Genomic DNA, 11,952 nt, shown 5'->3' with positions numbered 1-11,952 from the left:
CCAGCAGCTCAGCCTCAGGGGCTACCCTCCTGAAAACTCACTGCCGCTACTCAGATCTGCCTGTGCTTCAACGTCCTTGTGTGGGATTCATACCTCAGAGCTGGAACACCAGTGCCGGACTCACCAGGATGAGGCAGTGAACCAACAGGAAAGAACACCTTCACCCACAGCCATTTGCTCCACGCTAAGGTCACACTGGGAAACACATTTGCGATCCGGTGGGCTTGAGTGCTGCTGCCCCGCTCTGTGGAAGGCTTGGCCCACCATTCTGTCCTCCACGCTGCCCAGCATCTGGACTGCCCACAGCTGGGGGCGAGGGCCTCTGGCCTTTCACACTGTGCCCTACTCACCTTACTGAACTTTATTTATTGCAGCTGCAATGAGCATCGCAAATGCAGGCTGGAGGCCAGAGCTTCCTGTGATTGGGCATCGGTTTAAGCAGCTACCCTGCGCCTCAAGCACCGTCTGTGTGGGGCCTTGGGCTCTCTGGCCCAGCCTGGTTTTCAGAAGAAGCCTTGTATCCACGCCTGAAAGGGAGCTGGGAGTCCTCCCCTGCGGCCCTGCTCCACGAATGGCACCTTTGCCTTGGGGCTTCCCAGACTTTCAGAACCAAGAGCCCCTCATCAGACCTTGGTCTTCGCAGCTGGGCATGTTGACCCCCTGTGCAGTGACCAGGCCATGTGTCAACTCCTTTGTACTAAAATGTAAAACAAATGTTCTTGTTCCAGTTCCAACTATTGTGTGACCTCCCTGCCACATCCCGGGACTGGCACTCCAGTCCATGTGAGGAAAGGGGTAATAAAGCGCGTGTGGATCCCTTGTTGTCATCGCTCTGTCCAGCATGGGGAAAGCTGCCCCCTCTGGCCAGGCTCAGCTCAGCCTCCCAGACACCCAACCCCACCCCCCAACCCCCCGCATTGCCTGCTTGGGTTGGGGGCCACTGCACCCTCCCACAGCATCCGAGCGGTCCTTCACAGCCCAAAAGTTAGTGGCAGGAGACAAGGGGTGACCCTTCAGCCAACCAGGAGCCTGAAGAATTCAAAATACACCCCAGGGTACGAGGCTTAGGGAAGCTCCTGCCCCCACAGTCCAGGAGGTCACATAAGACAGCTGCCAGATAACAAAATAGGAGACTAACGCCCAAGAATAGCCAAGATAAGTACAAGGAGGTTCACTCGATGGCGTGGAGGCCAGCAGTACCTTCTAGGGGAAAAGGCAGCTCAGATAGAGAAGGGAGCACCAAATAAAGGGTGTTGGGAGGATCCAGGATGGGAGATGCATGCTGAAAGTAGACTATAGACCAAATATGATTGCCACTCAATGCCTCTTTTGCAAACCACAACACCCAAGAGGAGAGAGAAAACAAAAGGGAATGCCCTGCCACAGAGGCAGGGAGGGTTGGGGGGGGAAGAGGGGGTGGGAGGGATACTGGGATCCATGGTGGTGGAAAATGGGCACTGGTGGAGGGATGGGTACTCGAACATTGTATAATTGAAACCCAAACACAAAAATTTGTAAGTCTACAACTGTACTTCATGGTGTTTCACTAATAAAAATTTTTAAAAAAAGACAGCTGCTGGGGGCTGGGGCAGCAGCTGAGGCAACATGTGGACAACCCCGCACATAGACAGCAGCCTTGTGCCCGACCTCATCCTAAAAGGAAGGATGTGCTTCATTTCCTAGAGGCAGCCAGAGGGCCTTCCAACTCATGGCCAGGACAAAGCAGGTGAGGGGCACTGCCCCCAGGCCAACAGCACCTGGGCTGAGATGCTGGAGGAGATCCCTTCTGTTGGTGCCATAGGAGAAGGGGCGTAGAGACTTCCAGGTCTGTGCTCAGCAGTGAGCCCTGCAGTGCTCAAGCAACCAGGTGGGGTACCTGAATCGAGTTCAGGAGCTACTGCTGTAGTTGCATGCGAGACAAGCCTTTCATCCCCTACTCTCCAGCACCCATTTTGTGGTTTAGTATTTCAGGGCCTCCCATGCAGGGCTCAGGAAGTCAGGGGACTCCTGGCTGACAGCGCAATAGCACCAGGTGCAACCCTGTCCCCCTGCCCGGGGTGGTCACCCCTAGTGGTGCTTGAGTGCCATGTGTGGCGACAGCTGTGCACCAGGCAGTTTTGACCTTTGTACTCTCAGGGCTTATGCACCAGGTGCCAGGAAAGAAGGGTGTTGCAGGAAAGAAGGGTGGTGCCAGCCCATTCGGGTAAGCCCATCCTGGAGACCCCCAGTTTCCAGGCTCTGACCGGACAGCAAGTGAGATATGACAGGGCAGACGAGGGCCCCAAAAAAGGAATGGGCTGCATCCTGCAGGCCATCCCGCCCTGGGTCCCGGCCTACCCTCTCTGCCTGTCAGTCTCCTTGCTCAGCACTAGGGGGCACCGTCAGCTATGGCTCAGGTTCTCTTCCCAGACCTGCTTTCCTAGGGCTGCTGCTGGATGTCACCAGGGAGTCGACATGGGTGTTGGGCTGTGTGAGAGGTGCTCCCTAATAAGATGAACCAAGACCCTAGCAGGCGGTCGCCCCCACACCCATGGAGGCGTTCCCAGAGGTCAGCAGGGACAAGGAGGGTGCAGGCCCCCAAGTTGCCGCGCACCCAAGGGCAGTGAGAAGACTAGGACAGCTTGTGTCTTAGGAGGCACTAGGACAAGTGAGAGGCCCTGAGCACAGAGGGGATCCTTCCTCAGTCTTGGGTCCAGGGGAGCAAGGTACACCCAAGGCCTTGCAGAGGCAAGACAGCAGCACCAGCTAGCTCTCGGGGGACTAAAATGCCCCCCTCCAGGGAGTCTTCCCAGACTGTTTCCAACATGCCCCTCCACCCTGATCTTCCCGCCCACACCGTGAACTTGAAATCCAGCTAATGAAGGTTTCACTTAAAGATGGGGGGAGGGCTACCTTTATGTCACTGAACCATGACCTGGTCGTTGATGACCGTTGTGGCCGAGTACAGGGGACCCTGGGACAGGGAGGGCCTAGTAGGAGCAGGGAGTGGCCAGTGTAGACAGAACCTTCATGCCTCCTGCTCCTGTCAGTTCCAGCCCCTCCTGGCAGTGGTGGGAGGGGGAGGGGGGAGATGAAGAGCAGCTGTGGGGGAGTGGGAACAGCAGCACACACACAGGATCGAGGCCACAGCCAGTCATCTTTATTTCTTGGGAAGCACATCTGCCTGGCTGGGCCTGACGGCAGAGTCCCCAGGCCATGTGGCGCTGCCCCTCCAACCCAGGGCACCCCCAAGCTGAGAGGCAGCAGGGCCAGCTCCCAAAGTCTAGAAGCACTGCGTCAGAAGGTTAAATCTACAGCAAATATATCTTATCAAAACTCAATAAATTATATAAACTTGTAACATTAATGACATCGGACCCTGTGTGTGGGAGGCCGCCTGGCCAGAAGCTGGAGGACACTGAGTCAGGATTGCTCAAAGCTCCCACCTGGTCCCCCGCACCCGCACATATTCCTCGCAGAGGTGACTGAAGGGGCTGCAGAGCCCTTCCTGGGGCCTGTCCCCCTATAGCACCCCCCTAGGGGGCGAGGGCTGGGGCCATAAATAGCTTTACAAGTACACAGGCCCAGGCACAATTTCTAAAACAAAACTGCGGGGGCAGGCACGCCCCTCCCCACTGGTCTCCAGCACGAGGACCCCCGCACCCCAGTCTCCGGAGACGAGCACATGTGCTTGGCATCTGCGGGGACAGGTGCGCCCCTTGGGAGAGGAGGCAGAGGCCCCGCCTCAGGTACCCGTAATCTCAGTCTCCAAGGGCAGGCCTGAGGGCTCTGCACATGCTCACCCACACCTGAGCCTGAAGGCTCAGCTCAGGGCACTTGGTGGCACCTGGGCACCGGCCACCACCATGCTCCCTGGGGCATGGCAGTGGAAGCAAGGGAGCCTGGGGGAGAGGTCCCTGGGAAAAAGACCCCATTTACATTCTATATTCGGTCCCCGAGTGCATTATACAGCAGGACGGGACCCGGGAGACCTGGCACTGGGCTGTGAGGCTCACGCGCACACATTAAGGTGTCTGTCCGTCCGTCCGTCCGCCCACCCACCCATGTCTCAGGCCCAGGCCGGCGGGCTCCAGTGCCTCACTGCAGCGGTAGCAGCCTGGCGAGCACAGTCCTCTACAAGCCAACAGCCCTTCACGTCCTTGGACCCCCGCTGTTGGTGGGTGCTGGGGGCAGCAGGTCATGGGCAAACACGGAGTCGTCCCCTGAGGAGCCGGAACTGGGGGTGTCCTGGCCGCCCGGCGAGTACTGCTCGAAAGGCACCGACAGGTCCAGGTACTCCTGTGGGTGGGAGGTGTTGTGAGTTGGCCTCCACACCCGCCTCCCCCGCCCCCAGCCGGGGTCCTGCTCACGTCAGTGGATGTCATGGTGAGGATACGGTCCAGGTCCTCCACAAGCTGCTTGAAGGTGGGCCTCTGCGAGGGCACGGCGTGCCAGCACTCCCGCATGATTGTGTACCTGTGGGCACGGCACCTCAGCACCAGCTGGCATCACACGTGTGCAGTGCAAGCACAGGCACTCACAGGCCATGCCTGTGGGGGGCAGGCAGTCATGTATGTAGGGAGGTGGGCACTCAGAGGTCATGCGTGCAGGAACCGGACACTCAGGTCACGCATGTAGAGAGCAGGCACTCACAGTCGGGCACGTAGGGAGGTGGGCACTCATAGGGAATGTGTGCAGGGAGGAGAGCACTCAGGTAATGTGTTGCGGGGTGGGCGGGCACTCACAGGTCATGTGTGCAGTTGGCCGGCTTGTCCATGCGGTGACCTTCTTTCAGCAGCTTGAACAGCTCCTCCACAGGGATGCCGGGGTACGGCGAACCCCCCAGAGTGAAGATCTCCCAGAGCAGCACCCCGAAGGACCAGCTGTAGGGGCACCAGGCGTCAGGGGCCCTATCCCAGTGACAAGCCCCACCCCGCACCCCTGCACTCACACATCACTCTGGTGCGTGTAGACTCGGTCGAACAAAGCCTCGGGGGCCATCCACTTCACAGGCAGCCGGCCCTGGGGAGCAAGGATGCACGAGGTGCCGTGAGCGTACACCCTCTCCCGCTTTAGCCCTCCACACCCCCAGCCCCCACTGGGCTCACGTTGGTGGTCTTCTTGTAGTAGTCGAGGTTGTGCACGTCGCGTGCCAGGCCGAAGTCTGCGATCTTCATCACATTGTCCTCGGTCACCAGCACATTGCGGGCCGCCAGGTCCCTGTGGATGCACTGCGGGCAGGGCCATTCCCATGACGCGGCTGCTGGCAGCAGGCCCGGCCACCAGGGGGCACTGCCGCCCACTCACCTTCTTTGAGGCCAGGTACTCCATGCCCCGGGCAACCTGGTAGGCACAGGACACCAGGTCCTTGCAGGTCAGCTGCTCCTCGGGAAGCCTGCAGGTGTCGAAGGAGTAGTCCATGCCCGGGGGCCGCCGCGCACGAAGGTACTCCCGTAGGTTGCCTTTGGCTGCGTATTCCACCAGCACGTACAGGGGCCCTGCAGGCAAGGCAGCTCAGAACCGGCATCCACGCCACACTCTCGGGTAGTGAGAGGGCTGCGCATGCACCAGGATAAGCGGGAGGGGTGCCCATGCCTGCACACGCACCGCCCTGCGTGCAGGCGCCCAGCAGGTTGATGATGTTCTTGTGTTTCCCCATCATCTTCATCATCTCCATCTCTGACACCAGGTCTGACAAATCTTTGTCCGTAGCATCGTCTGCATGAAGGGAGTGCTCCGTCAGGCACCCCCTCCCCCGGGGAGGAAGTGCTCCGTCAGGTAGTGCTCCCCATGGCAGTGCTCCCCCACCCTCTCCCTCCCCCTGCCCTGGAAGTGCTCCCTCAGGCAGTGCTCCCCACCCATTCCCTTCCCCGCCCTCCCCCCATCCCTGCACCTTTCAGCATCTTCACGGCCACGGTGATGGGCTTGGCCGCTCGGTCTTTGTCAATGCCGACAGCTTCCGCCATGACCACCTGGCCGAAGCAGCCCTCTCCCAGAGGCTTGCCCAGGGTCAGCCTGAGGCAGAGACAGCCACCATGAGCATCACCACTCCCAGGAAGCCCTCCACACTTAACCGTGAATGCCTTGCTGTGACGATCATGACCTCAGCCTGCGGGCCGCCGCACCCTGTATCCCCAGGCACCACCCGTGCTCCTGCATGTCCATCTGGATTGTCGGGAGCCTCCCCGGGCCCACGCTCACCGGGCGCGAGACAGCTCCCACTTGGGGTCGGCAGGCAGCTCGAGCTCAGACACATTGGCCAGCGCGGGGCCTTCCCCTGAGGACAGCCGGGCGATGCGCACCAGCGGCGTATTGGAGCTCAGGGACGAGCTGGACTCCAAGGACACCTGCTTGGGTGGGCAGGACCAGGTCGGTGCTGGGGGCCAAGGGTGGGCCCCCACCTGCCCGCCTGAGCTGCTACTTCCTGTTACCTGTCGCTTGAGCGGGAAACGTGAGACTTTGTGCACAGGGGTCGTGCCGAGGCCCTTCTTCGGGGGGCTGCGCAGGCGACACAGCGTGACGGCCACCACCACGAGGATGAAGAGGAGGAAGGACACGCCGTAGCTGAGCACGCCCGCGTACACGCTGCCGGCCTCGCCCGCCTCGGCCAGCCCCTCCTCAGCTGTAAAGACATGGGGGCGTCGGGCCAGGCCCAGTCTGGGGGTGCCAGGCTGGACTGGCCAGAGCCGCGGGCACAGCCGGGACGGGAAGGGAGTGGCCACCCCAGGGGGTGGCCTGGCCAAGGGTGCTAGAGGCAGACGCGAGTCAGGAGGCCCAGGAGAGAAGCCGGACAGATGCGCCAGCACCCGCCACCCAGGGAGACACCAAAGCTGCCGAGGCTGGCCAGGCCTGGCGTGGGTGTGCCCCAAGCCAGCAGCGCCCAGAGGTGCAGAGCGAGCAGCTGCAGGAGCGGTACCTGGCAGCACGGCCAGCCACGCAGAGTGGTGGGAAAACCCGATAGAATTGCCCGCCAGGCACGTGTACTCCCCCGCGTCCTCAAAGGTGACATTGCGCAAAGAGAGAACCTCGAGCTCCTTGTCGGTGGTGTTAGCGCCCGCGGTCTACAAAGAGAGAAGAGAGCAGCGATAGGCCACGCCAGCACCCCGCACCACGGCCCGTCCAGCGACGATCCAGCCAGGCTGCAAAGAAGGAAAAGGGCCGCCACCGCCGTGGCCAGCTGGCTGGCCGACAATCCTCCGCCGCGCGCGTCCACACCGAGCCGAAGCCAGTCCCTCCACCAACAGGTCCTCTGTCCCAGGTGAGCGCAGGCGTGCGGCAGAGTGGGGGGGGTCGTGGCATGCGGGGGCCAGGGGCAGAGGGCACAGGCAGAGGGCCGAGGCACAGATACACGGCAGGAGTGGTGAGCGGGCAGTGGTAGGTGGTGGGCGGAGAGTGGTGGGCGCAGGCAGGTGGAGGCTCAAAGGGGGCTCGGCCTGGCCAGGGCTGAGAGCGTCCAAGGTGCGAGGGGGCGGGAGCAGGGGGTGGGTCAACACGGGCCACGGGGCCAAAGCAGGTGGGCACAGTCAAGGCCAAGGTGCCAGCAGTGTAGAGGCGGGGGGGAGGGAGGGGGCGAGCAGGCTGGGCTGTGCAGGCAGGCGCCAGGCCGGGTGTCAGCTGAGCTCTGCGTGCCAGGCAGGCGTGGGACAGAGTGGTTACCTGCTTGGGGCCCGCGGACACGCAGCCAAAAGGCCTTCTCAGCCGCGCCTATGAAATTGGTGGCCCGACAGAGGTACTGGCCCCCGTCGCGCTGAGACACATTGGCCAGGCGGAGGCGCGCATCAGCCTCTGCACTCTCACTGATCCACGACTGCAGGGACAAGAGAGCCGCGGGAGGCGTGGAGGCCCGAGGGCAGCAGGCGGCTCCGCGCAGGCCCGCCCCACCTAGCCTGCCTCTCAGCAGCTGCAGCCCCCAGCGCCCACAGGGGCTGCAGGAACAAAGGGAGGCTGCAGGCTGACCGCACCCACCCACCCTTGGGCCTTCCTGGCCGTGGGGGTGCCCACCTTGAGCACAGTGACGTAGGGGGTGCCATCGGGGCCCACGCGGCTGCCGTTCACCTCCACGTGCTTGAGCCACTGGATGTGCGGCTGCGCGTCACTGTACACTTTGCAGTGGAACTCCACGTCGCTGCCCAGCACCGCCGTCTGGTTGGCGGGCAGCCCAGCCTGCAGTATGGGCCGGTGCGGGGAGCGCTCTGCCGGAGAGGGGGTGGCTCAGGAGGGTGTGCTCGGGGCACAGCTGGGTTCAGGGCTGTGGGCTGGGCTCGAGTCGGCCCATCTGTCCCCCACCAGCTCACCGAGCACGTCCAGCGTGTATGTCTGCTGGATGCTGCCGAACTTGTTCTCCACCACACACGTGTAGTTCCCGCGGTCCGAAGGCACCACGCTCTCCATGACCAGACTCCATTGCTGGTGCCGCAGCTGCGGGGGGGGGGGTCTCAGTGAGCAGCCGGCCTGCACCAGTGTCCCGAGCCCTGCCCACCCCGGCCCCCAAGCCCCCCCCACCTTGATGCCCCCGATGCGATGCTCGCCCCGGAACTCTTTCCCATTCTTCAGCCAGGAGATGGATGGGGTGGGGTTGCCAGCAGCCGGGCAGCGGAAACGGACGGTGTTGGCAGCCGGCACAGCCAAGAGCTTCTTGTCCATGCGCTCGGGCCGGGTCCAGTACGGGGCACCTGCTTCCAGGGGGCCTGTGAGAGCCCGGCCCCAGGGGAGCTGCCTACTGACCCCACCCAGCCTCAGTTTCCCTCCTGTGCTGGACCTCTGGGGGTCTTCTGTCAGGACAAAACTCCAAATGGTCTTCTGAAGTGGGGTGCATTTTGGGCCACGCTCAGCGCAGCTCGGAGCTTACTCCTAGCTCTGTACTCGGAGGTCACTCCAGGAGGTACTTGGGGGACCTTGTATGATGTCAGCTGCGCGCCAGGCCAGCACTTCCCCGGCGTCCAGGGGCCCAGGACTCCCCAGTCCAAGTAGGGGGCCCCCATGCCCAGGGTCTCCTTCTGCCCTCCACAGCCCGCCCCGCCCCTCCCAGGACCCCCAGAGGTCCATGTCTGATTGGGAACCTCCCGCCCCCGTGTGCTCCCTTGGGGTGGCCTGTCCCAACAATGCCGCCTGCAGCCCCACCTGAGCACCCCGCGCCCGCCCTGCTCTTACCTGTGTCCTCAGCCTCGTCTTCCCCATCTTCATCATCTCCCGAGGAAGGTGCATCTGGGAGTGAGAGGGGGCGGTAGGGGGAAGCCGGGGAGGGCGGCATCCCCCAGGGCCCACATCTCCCCCCTCGCTGCCCCTCTGCCCAGCTGTCCCCCAGACCCACCTGTCACACGCACGCTGAAGGTGCACAGGACGCGCTGGCCCAGCCGCTGGCGGCAGCTGTAGGCACCAGCGTCCTCCTGGGAAGCATTGAGCACTCGCAGGCGCTGTGGCCCCACCAGGACTCGCGGGGACGGCATGAGCCCCTCACCGTCCTTGGCCCAGACTGTGGGCCCCGCGGGCGCCCCTGCCGGGGGGCAGCTCAACTCCAGGATCTCCCCACTGACGAAGACCAGCTGCTCCTGCGGGGCCTCTGCCGAGAGAGCATGAGGCTGGCACCCGAGTCCTGCCAGCTGTCCTGCAGAGCCCGGATGGCGCAGCAGGGGACGATGCCCAGCCTGTGTCCCCCAGACCCACGAGCTCTTCTCTCCCACCACTGCTGCTTTCTCTTGGGAGGAGGGTGGGACCCAGGCCCTCACATGCCTGGGGAGGGGAGCACTCCACACCGAGCACCCGCCCGCCGACCGAAAATGTTCTGGCAGCGCGGCGGCTAGCACATCAAGGTGGGCAACACCATGAACCCACAGTAGGCTCTGAGGTGGAATAAGAAGGCGAGGGGCCCTCGCAGTCAGTTGGGCGGAAGCCCAATCTTCAGACAGGGTCACCTCTGGGCAGACATGGGAGCCCACAGTTCAAAGGAGGTGTCTTCCGGGGACTGCTGCCCACTGGGGTCCCGGCCCAGCTCCCGGGGGGACGGCAGACAGCCCAGGCCGGATAATGGCAGAGGCACAGGCCCGGGCGCGGGGCCCAGGGCAAGGCGGGGTGGTCCCGGCCCTGTGGGTCAGTTGTGCCCACACTTGTCATTCTGCAGCTGCACAGCCTAGATTCAGGCCCCCAGTCACAGCCGAAAGCCACGCTTGTCCCCCAGTGTCCCGGGTCTGCAACCCAGACCCCCAAGGCAGAGCCTGACCCCACGTCCTCCGCAGCCAACAGCTCCCGGGCCTGGCCCTGGGCAGAAGTGGTGGCTCCAGTGGGTCTGCAGAGAGCAGAGTGTCCCTCCACCCGCCACCCCACACCCTGCTGGGCTCGGCCAGGGGCAGCCCCCAGGCCTGGAGGGACCTGAGTGGGAGTGCTGGGCAGGGCTCCCCAGGGGGACATGCAGGAGCCGGCAGGGGTAACTGGGCTTCCAGCTCCCCAAGGCTGGGGGGGGGGCACTCAGTCGCTCAGTCCTGGGATTCCCCTGCCCTCAGGTCCCCACAGCCTGAGGGTCCCCAGCCCCAGGGTCCCAAGGGGGGGGGCAGCCCAGGTCTCCAGCCTTCGAGGAGCAGGAAAGGAAGCACCCCAGGACAAGCCCTCACAGCACAGGGACTGAGCCTGTGGACCAGGTACTGGTGCTGAGGATCAGGGCAGGGCGAGACCCCAGAGTCCAGCTCCCGCCTCCCACCAGGAAACACGCTCAGGTTTCTTAACAGTTAAGCAAGGGGGGGACAGGGCTGGGCGGGCTAATGAGGGTTTATAGGATTATCCGGCTAATCCTCCTCGCCCCCACCACGCCCCTTGCAAGGAGAGAAACTGAGGCGGGGAGGTGCTGAGAAGCACTCGGGCTGCAGCACCCCAAACACCCGGGCTCTCCAGGGAACCGCAGCCCCGCTCTCGGCTGAACAAGGCGGGGTCCACCCGGTGGGGCCCGCAGCCCTGGGGCAGCCGGCCGGGCTGGAGGCCAGAAGGAGCTGGGTTAATGAGCCACCGGACAGCCGGTCCGGGTCAAAGTCCAGCCAGGGCGGGGGGCGGGGGCCGGGGCTCCCCCACCGAGGGGCGCCGCTGCCCGCGGTTCCCGGGCCTTGACCCCAGCTGCCCCGGGCTTCGCCGGGGAAAGTGCGCCCGGCGCTGACGCTTTCACGAGCCTTTGTACTTCCCCGGGGCCGGCTCGTTACGGAACCGGTTTAAGTTTATTGACCCACCAACTCGCTCTCTACCTGCTCCTCCGGCGCGGGAGGGGCGGCGCGCACCTGGCGGGGTCCCCGCGGGCCGGGGCAGTCGCGTCTTTCTCGGGGACTGCCCGCATCTGCGCCCCCCGCCAAGGCGCACAAAGGCGCGGGCGCGGGGCGCGCGGGACGCGCTGGACGCGCCGGACACGCGGCCGCCGCCCCCCGCCCCGCGCCGCCCCGCCGCCCCCGCGCTTACCTGTCGCTCCGCCCGGGGGTCCCGGGGCCACGCGGCCGGCCGCGACGGCCAGGGCCACGCAGAGGGCGAGGGCGCGCGGGGCGCCCATGGCGCGGGGGGCGGTGTCCTCAGGCCCCGCGGCCCCCCATGGTCCGGTCCGGCCCGGCGGGAGGAGGCTGCGGGGGGCTCGGGACCCCCGGCCCCGCGCCCCGGCCCGGCGGCTCCGGCTGCGGCCGCGCGCTCCTCGCGCCGTCCAGGGGCGGGGTCGTCCGAGCTGGACCGCGCGGCGCCCGCTGCCCGAGCCGCCGCCGCCAACGAGCACTGAGCCCGGCGGCCCCGCGCCGCGGCCAGGCCCGCCCCGCCCCGCCCCGCCCCGGAGACGCCCCCGGAGACGCCCCCCGGAGACGCCCCCGGGGCGGGGCGCGCGGGCGCCGGGCGGGCGCGGGGGCCGTGGGAGCCGCGCGGGGCCGGACCCCCATCGCGGCCGGGCGGAGCTCAGTGCGGGGACACACGCTTAGGGCTGGCGCTCAGGGCCCAGCCCCGAACACCTGGCGTGACCGTGGC

General features: G+C 64.8%; 1 protein-coding gene across 1 annotated transcript; it reads right to left on the bottom strand.

The window, feature by feature from the left end:
- Nucleotides 1-3,117: 3,117 nt before the first annotated feature.
- FGFR3 (fibroblast growth factor receptor 3) lies at nucleotides 3,118-11,718 on the bottom strand. The gene is made up of 17 exons (XM_056122121.1): nucleotides 11,410-11,718; nucleotides 9,290-9,538; nucleotides 9,130-9,183; nucleotides 8,482-8,651; nucleotides 8,274-8,397; nucleotides 7,981-8,171; nucleotides 6,896-7,040; nucleotides 6,411-6,601; nucleotides 6,181-6,326; nucleotides 5,873-5,994; nucleotides 5,587-5,697; nucleotides 5,287-5,477; nucleotides 5,088-5,210; nucleotides 4,931-5,001; nucleotides 4,725-4,862; nucleotides 4,350-4,455; nucleotides 3,118-4,278 (listed from the first exon to the last, which is right to left on the bottom strand). Exons 1-17 carry the CDS (start codon nucleotides 11,495-11,497, stop codon nucleotides 4,132-4,134), a joined length of 2,367 nt encoding a protein of 788 aa, XP_055978096.1. The 5' UTR covers nucleotides 11,498-11,718; the 3' UTR covers nucleotides 3,118-4,131.
- Between the last annotated feature and the right edge of the window lie 234 nt (nucleotides 11,719-11,952).

This window comes from Sorex fumeus, unplaced genomic scaffold (genome assembly GCF_029834395.1).
Source record: "Sorex fumeus unplaced genomic scaffold, SorFum_2.1 ptg000044l, whole genome shotgun sequence".
NCBI lineage: Eukaryota > Metazoa > Chordata > Mammalia > Eulipotyphla > Soricidae > Sorex > Sorex fumeus.
Note: the sequence above shows the minus strand (reverse complement) of the source record. Positions and strands in the feature narration are given on the sequence as shown.

Coding starts and splice junctions, on each gene's coding strand:
- FGFR3 (XM_056122121.1), bottom strand. CDS start 11,497: ATGGGCGCCCCGCGCGCCCTCGCCCTCTGCGTGGCCCTGGCCGTCGCG. Junction 9,184..9,289: donor CTTCAGCGTGCGTGTGACAG/GTGGGTCTGGGG, acceptor TCTCACTCCCAG/ATGCACCTTCCTCGGGAGAT. Junction 8,652..9,129: donor AGACGAGGCTGAGGACACAG/GTAAGAGCAGGG, acceptor CCCTGGAAGCAG/GTGCCCCGTACTGGACCCGG.